Consider the following 17,903-nt stretch of genomic DNA (forward strand, 5'->3'; position numbering starts at 1 on the left):
ACTAGGGGTAAAGAAGCGCGATGCTCTTATATTGGATAGCAGAATTATTTTTGTAAATGTTTTGCGTGAAGTTTGTTTTAGCCCGGTGACAGTCGCAAAGCATTCTGGGTTGATAGAAGACGCTGATAGAAGACCCTAATCGCGAGCCAATGAGAATCGAGTATTGTGGCACGGGCATTTCAGTCTTCAACCCAATCGAGGATTTTTCGGAGTCGGCTCAAAGGAGTAAAAAATTGCAGAGTAAATCTTATCATCCGTAGTAATCGGAAATAACAGTGGGAATATAGGATAGAAGAAGCTCCCCTATAACTTCGCTGATAAGAATAAAGAAGAAAGGTAAGCAATATCACGTTAAATCGGAAATATTTCATTTCCAACCGGATTCTCCTGCCTTACGTCAAATTTAATTTACAAGCCTGTGCATTCTGCAATATCTATAAAATTGGATGAAAAGTTTTCACTTTCAATATTTAGCCCAGTTTTTTGATTGCGTGCCGGGGATATTTCTATTTTTATTGTGTCCTATCGACAAAACAGCTTCCTCCCGCCTTTCGCCCCTCTACCGTTCCTTCACTGCATATATATTGCTACGTTTCATGCTGGCTCCCCTTACATTTCTTAACTTTTCAACCGATTAAAAATCCTACATTGATATGCCGGCTTCTGATATACGCGCTACTGTCAAAATCACTCGTGCTTCGTTTCTCAGGTTTATTTCTATTCTTTTTTCCAGTACGTTCATACATATTTTTTCTACTGTTTCTCTCTCTTTCTCTCACGCTCTTTACCTTCCAGTATCTCTCTCTCTCTTTCTCTCTCTTTATTTCTCTCTTTCTTACTCCCGCTATTTCAATCTCTCTCTCTTACTTTCTCATTCCCTCCATTCTCTATAGTTTATTTTCAAATCTAACTTTATTACCTTACATTGTGCTATCAGTACTACTTAAAACATATTTTAATTTCATGAAAATCACTTCTCTTTATATTTGCATAATATTATTTTATTGTTACTTTTAGCAGCATACTTCTCTGCCAAATAGCAATTGTCTTTTTTTAGCTGTTTAATTATCTATTCTTTTTTTTACTTAACTTCTTCTGTAGCCTTTTAATAGATTTTTCATACAACATTTTACTGCTTTTATTATAGAAAGTTTATTTTTATTTTTCAATATCAGGCTTAAATTACTTTAGACTGTTATAAAATAAATTTACTTATATTCTCATTGCTGTACCCAAAGGATTAGGTATTATTTGGTTTCAGTTCAATTTTTGCATATATACTAATAATTAGATTATATCTTAGTCAACAGAAAAAAATGATATTTTAATGTAATAGTAAAATTTGTGATTGCAAACCATTCTAATTACTAATATAATTTTTTAGAGAACCCAAAATGTCTGACAGAAAAGCTGTGATCAAGAATGCTGATATGTCTGAGGAGATGCAGCAAGATGCAGTAGATTGTGCCACCCAAGCTCTTGAAAAATACAACATTGAAAAAGTAAAGAATATTTAATATGATTTGCTACACTTAAGTTTTTAAAAAAAGAAAATATGTATTGCTTTATGAGTAGAAATTTATCAAACTCTTTGTATATCTTCTTGCAGGACATTGCAGCATTCATCAAGAAGGAGTTTGACAAGAAATACAATCCAACGTGGCATTGTATTGTTGGTCGGAATTTTGGAAGCTATGTAACGCATGAAACAAGACATTTTATTTACTTTTACCTAGGTCAGGTGGCTATCCTACTCTTTAAGAGTGGATAAACTTATTTCTGTTCTCTATGCATCTCCCTTTCTTCTTTTCTCCCCTCCCATCTTCTGTACACATTACACTTCTACACACACATACACACGGTACACTGAACTGCCATACCACATGTAAAAGAAATTATATTATGTATAATGAAGAACACGAAAAATATGTTTTAAAAACATAAAGCGCTCCTTAATATACAGAAAAGAAATATCAATCTATCAACGTGATGTTGTTAATGATTACTTGGAGCCAAAAAATAAAAACTATGTAGAAAATTTAAGGGTAGGGGAAACTTACTGAAAAACTGACATACTATTTACATGTTGAAATGTATCTTGTATGCCAAAAACTTTGTTGTGTTCTTGTTTTATATTAGGTATATATGTAAGGTTGGGTTCAGTACTGGCGAATTATTGTAGAGGCAAATTTTAGTGTAACTAAATTACCATTTATTGTCCTTCAAAGAACTTTTAGTTTACTGTACGTATTGAAGTAACAAAATTTTAGTTATTGTAATAAACAAGTGATCGCCAATAATGAACGCAAACCAAATTAATTATGGACTACAGGATCATTTTATTATATACTGAAATATTGTCCCTACTCAATCACAGTATATTATATATATATATTTGAAGCTTGGTTGATTTACGTTGGTCTTAAATTGGTTATGACACGTTTAGATTTAAGCTAAGATAATTACAAATCAGCAAGTCGACAAAACGTTAGATTTTTTTAATATATATATATATTATATATATATTATGCACTGAATAATTATTGATTACATACCAATTCAATATCACTCGTTATGAAAACTAACATAGTATTACATGATATTTGAATCGCTCGTTATTCCCTTTACATTTTTTATATTTGGCATAGATCTTGCTAATAGTATATATCACAAGGCGACGTATACTTAGAAGAGAAATTGTTTCAAAAAGTATTGGCACTTAATCAGCCTGAAAAGTTCTTTTATCGTTTCAAGTAATTCCATGTTTGGTACTTACGCGTATTATTAAATAGAACATTCACCTAATGTAATATTTATACGTAATGTAATCAACAATTTCCCTGATTAGATAATCGATTCGCAACTTTTAGATTATCATGCTGCAGGATTATTAAAATTCTAGACGGAGAACGGTACGCCGAGTTGTCAGAGCTTTATCTTTGCATGAGTTTGTAATTTTCAAGTAAACCTTACACAAAACCAATGGGAAAGCTATATCGAGATTGTACCGGGACGTAAGGGGTAAAAATTTTGAAACGTATGAAACATAAATCTTTGATATTACATGTCTCATATTTCCAGTAAACGTCTTTCAGTCAACAGCAATGCTTCACTTTTTTTTACCCATTGTACAAGTCTGTAAAATATCCTAAAGGCTCAGCAAGTATAACCATAAGTTGTATTCAGAACTCAAGTTTATGAATGACCGTATATAAATATATCAGCATACATCGTACCTATGTAATTCATGGATTGCATCTTGTACGATTTTTTCTAGAAAATCTAAATGTGCATCTGCTAATACATGTATTGCAAATAAACTCTGTCAATGGTAAATATTAAATTATTATAAATAATTGTTACAAATCAAAAAATATGAGTTCTGAATAAAAACCTATATAAAAGATTATGTATTTAAGTTGTGTTATTTAATTTAAATTAGAAATTATTTTTTCTCCTGTTTCCTAGTTTTGAATACAAACTTTAAATAATACTTTTTGGGTTAATTTTGATCATTTATAAAATTTAATTTTATTCGCTGAACACAGTATTTAACAAAAACAGTTTTCAAAAATTATCTATTCACTGCTGAAAACTTTTAATATTTTATTTACATGGTATCTAAAACTTAAAACCAGAATGAATTGCAACAATACCACAGGTTAAATTAGTGTAGCTAACTTGTCTGAATCCAGCATCTTCTATCATGTTCTAAAAATAATTATATGCATTAAATACTAGGATATTTCATTTTTATTAATTTAAAATATTTACCTTGAATTCATTTTGTCTGGGAAACCTTCTTATACTTTCTACAAGATATTGATATGGTTGCCATTGGCCTGCTATCAACTGGCCCATGACTGGTATCATTTGGAAAGAATATTTATCGTATACCCTAAAATATCAATTCTTTTTTTATTATTGAACTATTCCATTAATAAATATTATCACTCACCATTTAAGTAGTTCATTGTTTACATGACTGAACTCTAGACATAAAAACCTACCACCTGGTTTTAATACTCTATAAGCTTCTTGCAATGCCTATGAAATGAATAATATTGCATTCTATATTAAAATGAAAAGCAGTACAGATAATTATTTAAATATTTAAATACCTTATCAATATGAGTTACATTCCTTATGCCAAAAGCAATTGTGTATGCAGTAAAAAATTCATCAGTAAATGGTAGGTTTTCTGCATCTGCTTTTTCCCATGATATATTGTAATTATTTTCTGTTACCCAGCCTTGTCTTTGAGCTCTTGCTTTTCCTACATCTAGCATATTCTCATTAATATCGCTAACAGTAACATAACTAGGTGAGTTTCTTGGATTTGGTGTATTTTTTAAATAATTTAAATATCTAAATGCAATATCTCCAGTTCCTCCAGCAGCATCTAACAAGTTGCTTCCATGAGTTGGTGCCAATTCTTGAATGAATATATCTTTCCAAATACGATGGATACCCAAACTCATTGCATCATTCATTAAATCATAAGAATTTGCAACATTTTCAAACACTGAATATACTAAACAAACAAAATATATAAAAATAGCATTTATTTTATAATGAATCTTTACTGGGTAAATACCTTCTTTTACTTTTTCACTCTCTTTTATGGTTTGAAAACCAAAATGTGTTGTTCTTTCTTCATCTACTGCTTTGGAATAGGACTGTTGCAAGATTTTCACATAATTATTTAACTTTCTATCAACTGTTAACAATTTGCTGCATAAAATTCTTTTTAGCACCATTTTCGTAATTACATCTCCCTCCTAACAAGTATTAAATATATCTTTAAGTATATTTTTAATAATAAACATTTCATAATAAAAACAGAATTATAATTAGTTTAAAGAATTCAATGATGATTCATATACATACATATATATGCCAAAAACATCACAACCAATATGGCCGGCGCCATACTTTCCCCCGTCCCCTTTTCCACACACCCCTACCCCAAAATGTTTTCTCGGTAGTATTCCATTTAGTCGAAAAGGCAAAAAAGGCCCATGAAAATCCGTCGTAAGCATTTTCCTATCACTACGTACTGTCGGTAAATAGCTTACGACAGATTTTCATTGATCTGAACATAAGTGATTTTTGGCCAAAATACTTTTCGGCCATAATATGTTTCGACCATATGGGATACTATTACTATATAGTTACTACCGTGTTCCCTCCAGGTATGTAGTACTTCGTAGACTCGTAGTGTCTTCGTAGTATCTCCTTAGGCCGTCTTATTGGAGTGGGCGCACTCTTTCAGTATAGTCTTTAATTTTTCATCGGCCGGTATGCTCGATGTTTGGCAATCTTCTTTACCATCTTTAGGAAAAGTGATTGGGTCGGTAGTCTGCAATACCGGCTTTTGATCAATGTGAATGTAACGTTTTTCGGCGAAAATATCATTGGTCAAATCTTTTGACAATCTTCTTAAAGACTGTTAAATTTCTATTGAACGCTATTCGAGTTTATTCCATTAATGCTTATTTATCAAGGCTTCCAGTATTGAATTCCATTAAATTGATTCAAAGTGATATAAGTAGATTTTAATTGAAATACCTAATAAACAACAGTAAATGCTTTGTAGAGAAAACTTGACGGAGGGTAACGGAGAACAAATAAACAGGTTGAAAAGAGTAAAGGGTGTAAAGTGCATTTTATGCTTAGGTTTCTCATCCACACCTGGCGGATAGGAAATTCAAATATTTTTTAGAATGCGTTATCGTGCGTAAACACAAGAGCAGCTTCCTGTCCAAAACAGTTGGGTGAAAAGATTTCTTGTGTTATGAAATTTTAATTCCTACGCATGACGACTTATAATTGGAAGAACGTCTAGAAAAATCACTGAATTCACTAATATTCAATGATATTATCTAGTTTTAGTCAGTGCTAAATTATCGAATGAAAATTATCGTTATAAATTAACTAGTGGGGCAACAGCTACATTGTAACGTTTTACAAATATAATATACATACCTACCATATCCCATCAACTGATTATCGTATACACGTGTATATTACATATATTTCTTCACTTGAAACACGTTTATCTGTGAAACGGAAAGGGTTAGTGTTTGAATTTTGTTGGTCTTCCAGAGAAGCTCATTGATTCACCCATTAAATTCGTCATGTTGCGTTTAATCGCGTCACTGCGGTTTTCTCCCTTTCTTCGAAAGAGAAGCGGGCGCGCAATAACATAACCTAAGTTCAGCTGATATTTTTAGCAAGTTCTAAAGCTCAATAAATATTTAGTACCTTAAAAATGGTAAATTTCTGGAGTTTGACGAGTGAATAATATTCTATTTAAATAATAAGAATATATCTCTTGCATTGAATAAAAATCTGTAGTAAAGTTTGTCAAAACTTTATAATTCTCGTAAAATAGCACGTATACCTAACCTAAGTAGTTTGCTACATAGGAAAGCTAACATATTTTAAGAGTTTTATCGTTAACAAAGAATGGATATAGAATAGTGTAGTATAGTAGTAATAAGAGGTGTCAAGAAATTTCTTACGAGCTGCTATTCGATGCCGTATTTAACGGTCCATCGCTGGCATATAAGTGCATGCACATGTGTTTGTAGTTATTCTTACGTATAAATATATTAAGAAGGCGCACGTTGCCTACAGATGCCAATAGGCGTACTAATGAAATTCGACGTGAGTATGCACTATAGGCATTAAACCACGAAAAATTCTTTCATAAAAGCGTTCACTTCCCAAACTACCAATCTGTTTCATATAAATTATGTTATCATAAAAGTTTTCCAAATTTTTTACAATACACGATCCCCAGCACATTATCTTTTAATCTATATACAAGGTATAACGAAAGTACTGCTTTTTCTTTAAATTGGGAGTTCAGGGGAACAATTTGAGCGTAGTTTTAAAATTTCGTTCAAATCGATGCAGGTGTTGAAAAGTTATTCACGCTTTAAAAATACCCTTCTTTGACCTTTTTCGAACGGCTATGACATCAAAATTAAAAGTGGAGAAAGTGAAGAAAACGAGTGATGTGCGGCTTGTAAAAGTATTGTGCGAAGATTTATTCGCTGTTTATTTAAATTTCCAAGTTAACTAAATCATTCGGTAGTTATTAAAACAGAAAAATGTAATTTGTATGCTTTACTAAATAAGAATTAGGTATTTTATTTATGTCGGAAATAACTTAAATAATCAAATGAAATCAGTAGAGCGAATTAATGTATCCTTACGTGTCAGATTTTTCACAAATCGCTTATTAATTTTTTTCTTCATTCTCTCCATTCTTAGTTTTGACGCCCAAATCGTTTGAAAAGTTTGGAAAGGGATGATTTTAAAAGTTCAATAACTTTTCAACTTCTGCGCCAGTTCAAACGGCATTTAAAACATACTCAAGTTACTTCCTATTTTGAAGTTTAAAAAAATGTGGCCTTTTCATCACATCCTATATAATATAAAAAATAGGTACAATTAAATATAGCCAATTTATAAATTAAGATTTTTTTATATATTTGCGATATTTTTAACTATATAGTCTTGTCTGGAAGAACAAATTCATGCTATACTTGCTGCAATTTATTCGGTAGCTCTTTTACTATTACACCTCGTTGATATACCACCACGAACTCTAATTATCCGTAATTCGTTATTACCAAACAAGTTTTTACCAAAGTTAAACTCAATATCAGATTTATTAGTTGCTAAAAAAATAAAAATTGAGTGTAAAGTGACCGGTGTCGGCGAATATGTAAGCCCCAGTACCATATATGTATGAGTAGGCCGCAGAAATTATTGAATATAACAACTGTTACTAAATACGCGGTATACCGTACCTTGCAATTACGTTCATTAACCGATACCCTGCAATAATATAATATACTCCGAAGTGAAAAGTGCAGAAGAAATACTTTCACAAAAGAAAAACTCCAAGTTGGCTTGCCACACACGTAAACCATACTTATCTTAAATAAAAAAGGATTATTTAAATATTGGATCACAATTATTAATAAGATGCTGACGCGATTTTCCTTTTTAATGAATCAGAGTTAGGAAACCGGTGGCTGAGGAGGGGGAAGGAGCGATGACGAAAAGAGGAAGTTGACATTGGAGGTTATGAAAAAGGAGTATTTGTCAGATTTATTTCGGAACGATTGTCAGTCGAGTGGTTTGTGGTATAACTGGTGACGCGAGGCAAGAGGCGGGAATTGTAGCGAGTTGCGCGTTCGAAACTCTCGGAGTAACTGATGAAGAGAGAGGAGGAAGAAGAGAAAGAAGAAGAGGAAGCGATAGTTTGAAAAGTTGTGGATCGGGCAAAGCGGATCTATTGCGCAGCGAGCCTGCGCAAGTCCCCGTAAAAAGCCGGAGGGCGCGATTCTCAGTTCGTCGTTCGCTCGCTCACTTTTTCTCCGTCCTTCCTTATTTCACCGTCTGCCACGCTGCGATTCGCGTACCCTCTCTCTCTTTCTCGCACACCATAGGTCTCTCGAACTCGAGCTCCTCCAACTTCACCGCACCGCGCCGCTCTCAGTCTGTAAATTCTATCTGGTGCGCGCACACCTCGGCCAGTGCCGGCTTTTTACTCGCTATTTCGGTATATCCTCAACATCCAATCACCCCATCTCTACCGTCGTTACCGACAGTAGCAAATCCTTCCAACCAATAGCGCCAATTTTCATACCTACCGACCCTACCATCTCAGAAAAGTTTTTCCAACTAGTGCGCGAAACACCGAATTAGATTGTGTTGGATCGACGATCAGTGAGAAAACAAAACGTGAACCATGCAGCGATCACGCATCGTACTTTTCCTAGTTGTGCTTCTTGCTTTTCAAGGTGAGTGTTTTCTTATTTCTACCGTGCTTGTCGAAACGGGCGTGTGCTACCTTCTGGATTTTTTGCTGCGTGGGAAAAAAGGAGGGCACGGTCGTGGTTCGCGAGAAACTTTAGATAGCACGTGACTTTGGATAGGAGTTGCGGATTTGACTCGATCGGCCGATGTCACTTTGACTCCCAAAAGTACGAATATTCCCAGAACACCCTTGGAACGTTCCAAGATATCCACAAGTGCCAGTAAACATGCCGAGAATGTCCTCCGAACATCGTGTGCTATCAGGACCAGAGCTGCGCCAAGAATCGCCACAACTGAATCCGGTCTTTAGTGTCAGAGCGTTTTACCTGCAGTGCTGAAGTTTCTCGCATTTCGTCAATCTCCGATATCTCCGGTTATGTTAATCAGTGAATTAGGGACGGAACGTAATTCTCTCTCCGGTGGCGAGTTTTTTCATGAAAATTATTAGAAAAAATCCACTTTGCTACCTTTCTATTATTTACGATCGTGAAGAGTTATCGTTGCAATTTGACAAAATTGCACGGTTGCCCAGATTTCTCTCCTAAAAGGAACGGAAATTGCAAAGTTGCGAAAATTCTTTATAGTCGATTGATAATTCAATCCTTTCCACTGTTCAGAGTTTTACGGTGAACTCTCCGTACATGTTTGGGAATTGTGTTGAAAGTTGCAAATTCTTTGTACGCGCGCGTGAGAGAGAGAGAGAGAGAGAGAGAGAGAGAGCGAGCAGAGAGGACATTGACATTTATTGTCAAAGCGAATCGAGCGGACTGAGCACGAGCAACGGATAATTGCTGGCTATTACGGAAGGAACAATTAGAGATAGAAAAAAGTGAATTGCGCTTCCTTATAAGCGAATCGTTCAAATGCAATAGCGAGAACGCGTCGATCCCTACCTTCTTTTGTTAGTCTCGGTGTTCGCATTCGGTCGAACTGCTGTAAAATTAAGGTTTTTAATTGACATTATTATTATACTTTACACATCCTCCAGCCGTTGGAAATTCTTAATAAACTCGCTGGTAAAAGAGGTTTGAGGTTAAGTTTTTGATAGATCGGAATCTCTGCTCTGGCCATTAGGAATTAATATTTGGTATTCCTCCGTGCCTATGTATATACATATATATATATATTTTAGCAGAGCAGGAGTAGAGAGTTTTATCGGTAGGAATAGCGGGGAGATAGTGGATTATCTGCTCGCGGTGCGAAATTCTAATTCAATGGATATCACATTGCCGCTCTGGCAAGTGTTCCGACTATAAATTGGTTTGTTGTGCCATGTTGTCGCTAGACACTGGCAACAGCGCCGTTCTTCAAACACTTAACATATTTGTCGTTCATCCATCTGTCGCTAGTCTCAACCACCGCGAATCTCCAAATGTCCCACAACGCTTTTATTCCTCTCTTGTATGCGAGGACCTCGCGCAATTTTTTAACCTCTTTCGTCGTAAATCATCATCATCATCGTTTTCCATTCCAAGGCCCAAAATTTATTCGCGCTGGTCATTTTTAGCGCTCGTTCGCCCCTTATGCAATCCGCGACCAAACGTACTTTATACTCCAAAGCATTCTCAAAAAATAGTTAGTCACCTCGAATTATGTAAAGCGTTTACCGAATAAATCACCCTGTAATTTACCGTGTTTATTCTGTTCGATTCACTTTTGCGTGGAAACTCTCGCATATGGCGCTGGAAAAGAGGGAGAAAAGCTTGGAGAGGCGGATAAATATTGTTCGTGAGGCTGAGTAGAAAATTTAATTTGGAAAAGTGCTAGATAAGAATCATTGCAGTTGGAATACATAGTATATCAGCTGCTAGGTAATTATTACACAAACCCGCACGAAAATGTACACACTAGTAGTATAAAAAGAGTGACGAGCAGCACTCTGACAAATATACATATATATACTTACTATATAGACTCTTTAGACATAACTCAAAACGTCTATAATAAAATAGATTCTCACGCTAAACACGTGATAACTCACGTATAATATTCGTGCTCCACTATAAACGTCTGGCAAGCTTTATTTTCAGCGATAACTCCACCAACAAACATATATTCGTCCACATTCTGCAGTTAGCGCGTCGCGAGTGACTGTGGCGCACGATAAATTGCGCATGGCGCAGATTTCCCTAGGACCACTAGATACGCGCCACCAGAGGGCGCTACTTAATATTCAAGAAAATTACAGTGTCGCGGTGAAGGGGATGGGATTCGGGCTGGAAGGAATGAATGGAAAGAAATTAAAGGATTGGTTGTTGAAATGAGGGGATTAGATGGCGCTGCGATTCAGCTAAGTAAGGTTTGTTTGGGCGGGAGACGTTGATTTGCTTGAAAGAAAGGTAGGGTTAAACGTTGGAATATTTTGTCCGGTTAAATAGGCGGTGTTTGCAAAGCTTTCAAAGCAAAATTCTAGGAAAAGGAATTTGTCAAAAGGAAGGAAAAAGGCTGGCTGGACCCAAGTGATGAACGAAGTGGTGTATATAGTACAGTGAGTGTATAGTGCAATTCGTGCAATCTGAGAATTGGTAGAGGTTATGGCCGGTGGCAATGCTCAGCGAGTTGAAGGGGGGGGGGGGGGCAGTCTCGGCAGGACTGAATGGTCCACAAAATAAGATAAACGAAAGTAATGCTGGTGCATTCGTGTTGAGGGGGAGTAGTAGGGACCAGCCAGGTGAGACCAAGCGTGCTTGACCAGCGTGGGTCCAGTCAGGACAGTCAGGTAGAAGCTGGATAAAAAGGCAGATGGTCCGTTTCACCGGGACACGGGGACGGGACGCAAAACCCCCCTGACTGCTTGGCTGCCTCTTCCGTCCAGCATTCACCAATCTCTCCCACTTTCACGAACAACATCCGAAGATCTTTCAGTTTTCTTAATAATAGCGCGGCGTGAGCCAATCTTTCTCTTCCTCAAACCTTCTTTTCTCTAACAACGTTTCTTTTTTTCTTCCTGTCTTACCTATTCAATTTCTCTTACATGACAAAATTTGTGATTGCGCTAATTACTCGATTTTAGATGTAATTTGTTCTTTCCACTTTTCATGTAGAAGAGAGAAACAAAGGTGATATTGGAATCGTAAACTCGTATAATAATGAAGTATAAGACAAATTGAACGAGGAGAGGCGTGAGAGTGAAAATGATTGAGTGCAGAGGACCCCGATATCGACCTCTTAATTAGAGCTATTAAATTTCGAAATCCGTCCCTAATAACGGGCTGGGAACCGAGTTTTGTATATTGAAACGGTTTCAACAATCAAAATTTATACGATATACTCGCGGTGTTTCTGGTCGTACGTTGAGATAACAACTGATAACGGAGATCATATGGAATTTTACCGCTCCCCCTCCCCGTTTCTAACTCCTTCGTACGATGGATTTCTCATTATTTCACTAGATTAGACTATAAAAATATTGTATAATTATAATTACAATTATACCCGTACAATTTTATAACCCACGATTATTATTGTAAATATAAAAAGTATTAATTTACAACAGTTGCCAACTCCAATCGTTACAATTTACAATAATACTTATCACTGTTCGTTGTATTTTTTTATTAATGCAAAATAAGGAAATAAATAGGAATTTCAAAATGGATTAGTGTATAACTTTCATAGAAAGAAAAGTCAATGAAGAGTTCGAAAGCTGCGCGAGGTTTGCAAGAAAATAAATATAAGGACAGCCGTGCGCATGAGTTGTTAGTGTTATTGGGTTGAATGGTGGTCTCTGCCTGGAAGTCGTATACTCCACGCAGAGTCTATGGTGGTGTCGAGTGGACGTTGGAATGGGAAGGGGGGGGGGGGGGGGTGCAGAGTACAGGATTTAGGTGCTCGTGGCACGCGTGAAAAAGAAAAATGTCGAACAATGCGAACCACAAAGGTCTGACCGGCCAAGAATCAATGGGTTTCTCCTTGGCGTGGCTCTATTGTATTATCAACCGCGATATTATTCAACACCAAACGCGTTTTGCCGCTGCAAAATTACTCGATGCTGCTGCCTTGTCATTAAGTGTCTTCCGTATTCGAGGCGCGTTCCTCGACTATTCAAGCCCGTTCGGTCCCTAACGATCCTCGGACGAACCGTGCAATCTATCAAACGTTTTCTTCCAAGTTCAACACTGAAACTTTTAACCTTCGTTCCTTGCCCGATCCAATGTAAACATTGCAATTTAATAAATATTTACTTCGTGTTCATCAGAATCTCGAATCCTCTTTCTCCGAAAAACTTGTGAAGAACGTAGTCTCCCAAGGAACACTCTAGGAAAATAGCAGTATTAAACGAAAATACTCGTAGTACTTGCGTACCGCTTTTAACCGTAAGGTGAACTGAAAAACAATGATGTCACCAGGCGTGTTTGACTTTCATGCGAGAATACTAAAGACGAGTTAACTGAGAGGTAGTAGAATTTATTATCGCGTTAGAATATTAATTAAGAATTGGAATGTTTTATTGAGAAAACTGAATAGAAGTTGGTAAATAAATATGAATGATATGTGAGTTGGTTGATGAGAAGTTTTAAAGTGGACTTGGGGGGGGGGGGGGTGGTACTATGGTGAGCAAACTGTTGAAGAAAATAAAACAAATAATCCAGCAGTAATTTTCCATTGAGTATGTTGTAACTAGAATGGAAAATAATACTATTAAATAATTTTGTTTACGTTTGAATAATAGAGAAAATATGTTGAGGAAAGAAGTCTATCAGTGGAACGACAACAATGAGGTACAAAAGTGTTGCGTTTCAGATGCGTCTGCACGTTCCCATTGAACAATCTAATAGGTGTTTCAAGGCCTTCTTGGCCTCCCTTTGAATCACTTGTTTTTTTTTTTTTTTTTTTAATTTTTTCTATCATCTCAATTAGAAGGAAATAAATATATAAAGGGGGGGGGGTAGCTCTAGGCTTTTCTAAGATAGAAATATGTATCTATAGGATATAGGACATTAATTAGTCGACTAGTTTGTTGTTTTTGCTTCTAGCTCTACTTTTGCTTTCACAGCATCGATTCTTGCTTTCCGTTTAACTTTGACTGATGGGGTCGACTGGATCTCGTGTATTTGACGTACGCATACAGAAGCACGATTAATAAATAGGTGTAACGTGTACATACACGCGAGTCCCGTTGGCCAACAGCGTCACCTTTCATTCATGATAATTATAGATTCTGATGTCGATGACTATTCTTCAGCTGACTCGACGTAAACCAAAATATAACCATCTCCCCTTACAACTTGAATATAAATATGTATTAGTAATTTCGTGCATGAATTATTTGTACGATTTCTAATAAATGCGTTTATAAAAAATGTTTATTACCATTTAATTATTTTGTCTGTTGAAAAATGTTATATTCTGATTAGTGCAAATGTGAAATGTCTGCCTGGGTAACTTGCTATATTAGTAATTTATTATTTTAAATCGAGTAAAGTGAAACATCCTGTAAATTTACATAGTGTGTATAGAGGTTGAGTGATTTATGAAGAAAGAACAAAAATTGATAGGTAATGTTCTTCATTAGTTTCCGTTGGGACGCATAAAAAGGGATGCTGGTCGAAAAGCAGCCAGAAGAGTCGTTAAACGTGAAAAAAGGGAAGAAGATGAAAAGGAATACAGGTATATGGATAATTGAAAATCCTGCGTGATGAATGATTTGTAAAGAAGCGGTGTGCGCTTCGCGATTAAAGAAGAATCTTGACGTTTTGGCGGCTGCTTTCTAAAATAAGTTACGATCGGGCGCGAGCTGTGCGAGAAACGATAAAACGATACCATGCGTGCAATTAGCGCAGGTCAAAATGATTTAGATAAGTCTAATTATTAAATGTCGAATATTCGGGAAATTAAGCGTCGTACGAAAAAGCCGCAGAGGAGTTTTAAGTTCAGAATTGCACGAGGAATTGACTGGCTAAAATTGGTGTTTTTGTACGGAGCGCCCTGTACATGTACAGGCTCCAGCTAAAAAAAATGTTCGGCGAATAATAGAGTATTCTTACTTGCTTGGCTTATCGTTGAGACGTTATGTCACACGCGTGCTCCAGTCCAGTTGGGAATTAAGCAATTGAAACTCGTTGAGTAACCCGCATGAGAAAAGTTTTCGGCCGCCCACCCTGACTTTTCTGCCAAGGTCCAATTGGGTGGACGACCTCGTACCTGCATACCTATCTAATAGATGAAATAAGATGCTTGCTCGAGCTTCCTCTTTTTCTGCTTTGAAGCAGTGGGCCCTAGCAGTATACAGGGTGATCTTTTTATTGAAAATACTAATACATATAAAGACACAGATGTAAAGAGAATGTTTATTTCAAGAGACACCGTAGTGTCTCGACGGCAAGCACATATACATAGTATACCGTCGAGACACTACCTTCTTTTATATGTAACAAGATTGGACGACTCAACCTCAGAATTTTTTTACATCATTTTATCTATATGAACTTGGAGATGTCATCATTTAACGACAATTTTATGTCGTAGTATTTTCAAACAGCTTTAAAATGAGATCATAAACATCAATAACGGTCCACCTCGTTAACTACACTGATAGAAAAAATTATTTGAATCAAATAAATTTCGCTTTCTTTGGAGTAAATATTTCTTTGAAAATTCACGAGTAAATTGGTAGTTTTAATTTTAATGAATTTGCTTAAAATAAGGAAATTATCTACTTGAAATATTTACTTAATAAAAGCAATATTTATTTACAGTAAGTATATATTTAATATACGTAAATGTAAATGTGCTTCGTAGAAAAAAATCTATGGTCTAAACGAACTAAATAATGATTGAAAGAATGAAATATACAGTCGATTTAAACAAATATTTAATCGGAAACAGGTGATATTTATATGAATCAAGGAAATATCAGCAGTTTTCCATTAAATATTTGCTTGTTGCAAGGCTAGAATCTATCAACTTAAATGTTTCTAGATTCGCAAGAAGCAAATATTTAATCGGAAAGATGTGATATTTATATGAATCAAGGAAATATCAGCAGTTTTCCATTAAATATTTGCTTGTCGCAAGGCTAGAATCTATCAACTTAAATGTTTCTAGATTCGCAAGAAGCAAATATTTAATCGGAAAGATGTGATATTTATATGAATCAAGGAAATATCAGCAGTTTTCCATTAAATATTTGCTTGTTGCAAGGCTAGAATCTATCAACTTAAATGTTTCTAGATTCGCAAGAAGCAAATATTTAATCGGAAAGATGTGATATTTATATGAATCAAGGAAATATCAGCAGTTTTCCATTAAATATTTGCTTGTCGCAAGGCTAGAATCTATCAACTTAAATGTTTCTAGATTCGCAAGAAGCAAATATTTAATCGGAAAGATGTGATATTTATATGAATCAAGGAAATATCAGCAGTTTTCCATTAAATATTTGCTTGTCGCAAGGCTAGAATCTATCAACTTAAATGTTTCTAGATTCGCAAGAAGCAAATATTTAATCGGAAAGATGTGATATTTATATGAATCAAGGAAATATCAGCAGTTTTCAATTAAATATTTGCTTGTCGCAAGGCTAGAATCTATCAACTTAAATGTTTCTAGATTCGCAAGAAGCAAATATTTAATCGGAAAGATGTGATATTTATATGAATCAAGGAAATATCAGCAGTTTTCAATTAAATATTTGCTTGTCGCAAGGCTAGAATCTATCAACTTAAATGTTTCTAGATTCGCAAGAAGCAAATATTTAATCGGAAAGATGTGATATTTATATGAATCAAGGAAATATCAGCAGTTTTCCATTAAATATTTGCTTGTCGCAAGGCTAGAATCTATCAACTTAAATGTTTCTAGATTCGCAAGAAGCAAATATTTAATCGGAAAGAGGTGATATTTATATGAATCAAGGAAATATAATTTTTATTGTAATAAATATTTACTTTAATCAATTATATTTATAATTAAAACAATTACATTTTTTTTAAATTAAACAATTTATTTATTTCTAAGACAAGCATTAACATTTCACTGCAATGAATATAAGCTTAGGGTAAATGAATATTGGTTATTACAAGTTTAATTCCAAGCAAATTATTTGATCTTTTTGAGTATGTTTATTAAAAACAAACGAACAGTTTACTCGTGAATTATTTAATAAATGTTTACTCCAAAAGAGTAACGAAATTTTATCAAATCAAGTATTTTCTAGACTCTTTCTAAAATTACATATGCTCAAATTAAAATGGTAATCATTTTGAAATAATTAAATATAATATCTGCATCAGATTATAATTACTTCACACCACAATAAATGTTCAATAATATGTAAAAAAAATATTTAATTTTAATGAAATGCGATACCAGTGAAACATTTCTTCTCTTCAATCAAACAAATATCTACTCATATTTAAATAATATTTATTTAATAAAAGAAAATTAATTTTTTCCTACTTACTTGTATTCTACCCGATTTTCCTTGTTTTCAATTTATTTTATATTTTCAATTGGGCTACATTTATAGTTATCATCCTATTCGTTTAATCCGTTATGTAGATGGCTATTCTACATCTATTGATATGATTATAGTAGTATCTGTGTATGTAATGGCCATTATTCATTTTTCTGAAACAAATCATATATTTCAGTTTAGTCAATGAATAATTTTTAATAGAATGATAATTTATTATTTTGAAATAACTCACCTTACTATCTGTTTATACTTGTAGGATCGTGATGACCTCTTTATCTCTCTTTGTTTCCTGATGTTGTTTACTGCTTTCCGCATCCTGCATGGGAGAAATTTGTTAAAATTAAGTTAATACATATACTTACTTTTAGTAACTACCATTTTGTAGCTTCCTAATAGTATTTAGCATTTTGCTTATATAGAAGTTTGAACATGAAAGACCACTAGCGAGAAAGCGAAGAACAATTTATCAAAGCAATGTACTTTCAATTCAAGTAAATTACTTATTCATTTTAATAACTGCTTTTCCAAATTTATATGACTTAACGCAAATAAATATTTGTTTGGAATTTATATATGGAGTTTATAAAAATAAGCTTTCTTTGGAGCTCTTTCACAAAATAGATTACCTTATCTTCATTTGGCA

General features: G+C 34.6%; 3 protein-coding genes across 6 annotated transcripts in view; 2 read left to right on the plus strand and 1 right to left on the minus strand.

The window, feature by feature from the left end:
• Positions 1-175: 175 nt before the first annotated feature.
• On the plus strand, positions 176-3,101 carry LOC136782429 (dynein light chain 2, cytoplasmic). 2 transcript variants are annotated; one of them, XM_066741858.1, is made up of 3 exons: positions 176-336; positions 1,385-1,502; positions 1,610-3,101. In XM_066741858.1, the coding sequence occupies exons 2-3, from the start codon at positions 1,395-1,397 to the stop codon at positions 1,769-1,771; spliced, it is 270 nt and encodes an 89-aa protein (XP_066597955.1). In that variant the 5' UTR covers positions 176-336; positions 1,385-1,394; the 3' UTR covers positions 1,772-3,101. The 2 variants fall into 2 exon arrangements, with proteins under 2 accessions (XP_066597955.1, XP_066597954.1); XM_066741857.1 differs by lacking the exon at positions 176-336 and adding an exon at positions 639-709.
• A 390-nt stretch (positions 3,102-3,491) lies between these two features.
• Coq5 (ubiquinone biosynthesis protein COQ3, mitochondrial) lies at positions 3,492-6,075 on the minus strand. 3 transcript variants are annotated; one of them, XM_066741856.1, is made up of 6 exons: positions 5,182-6,075; positions 4,598-4,781; positions 4,122-4,534; positions 3,959-4,047; positions 3,775-3,898; positions 3,492-3,711 (listed from the first exon to the last, which is right to left on the minus strand). In XM_066741856.1, the coding sequence occupies exons 2-6, from the start codon at positions 4,758-4,760 to the stop codon at positions 3,622-3,624; spliced, it is 879 nt and encodes a 292-aa protein (XP_066597953.1). In that variant the 5' UTR covers positions 4,761-4,781; positions 5,182-6,075; the 3' UTR covers positions 3,492-3,621. The 3 variants fall into 3 exon arrangements, with proteins under 3 accessions (XP_066597953.1, XP_066597951.1, XP_066597952.1); XM_066741854.1 differs by lacking the exon at positions 5,182-6,075 and adding an exon at positions 4,891-5,163 and having other exon boundaries at positions 3,493-3,711; XM_066741855.1 differs by lacking the exon at positions 5,182-6,075 and having other exon boundaries at positions 3,494-3,711; positions 4,598-4,882.
• Positions 6,076-8,396: 2,321 nt separating this feature from the next.
• The window catches only part of LOC136782426 (lachesin-like), a 76,034-nt gene continuing 66,527 nt past the window's right edge, over positions 8,397-17,903 (plus strand). The window contains exon 1 of the mRNA XM_066741852.1: positions 8,397-8,825. Within this exon, the coding sequence (XP_066597949.1) occupies positions 8,774-8,825 (52 nt within the window). The 5' untranslated portion in view covers positions 8,397-8,773. The remainder of the gene's footprint in view (positions 8,826-17,903) is intronic.

The sequence above is a fragment of the Prorops nasuta genome, unplaced genomic scaffold, assembly GCF_024137725.1.
Source record: "Prorops nasuta isolate Cenicafe-Biocafe unplaced genomic scaffold, Cenicafe_Pnas_1.2 PNAS00027, whole genome shotgun sequence".
Taxonomy (NCBI): Eukaryota; Metazoa; Arthropoda; class Insecta; order Hymenoptera; family Bethylidae; genus Prorops; species Prorops nasuta.

Coding starts and splice junctions, on each gene's coding strand:
- LOC136782429 (XM_066741857.1), top strand. CDS start 654: ATGCCGGCTTCTGATATACGCGCTACTGTCAAAATCACTCGTGCTTCG. Junction 710..1,384: donor ACTCGTGCTTCGTTTCTCAG/GTTTATTTCTAT, acceptor ATAATTTTTTAG/AGAACCCAAAATGTCTGACA. Junction 1,503..1,609: donor AAAAATACAACATTGAAAAA/GTAAAGAATATT, acceptor ATCTTCTTGCAG/GACATTGCAGCATTCATCAA.
- Coq5 (XM_066741856.1), bottom strand. CDS start 4,760: ATGGTGCTAAAAAGAATTTTATGCAGCAAATTGTTAACAGTTGATAGA. Junction 4,535..4,597: donor GAGTGAAAAAGTAAAAGAAG/GTATTTACCCAG, acceptor TTGTTTGTTTAG/TATATTCAGTGTTTGAAAAT. Junction 3,712..3,774: donor CCAGACAAAATGAATTCAAG/GTAAATATTTTA, acceptor AATTATTTTTAG/AACATGATAGAAGATGCTGG.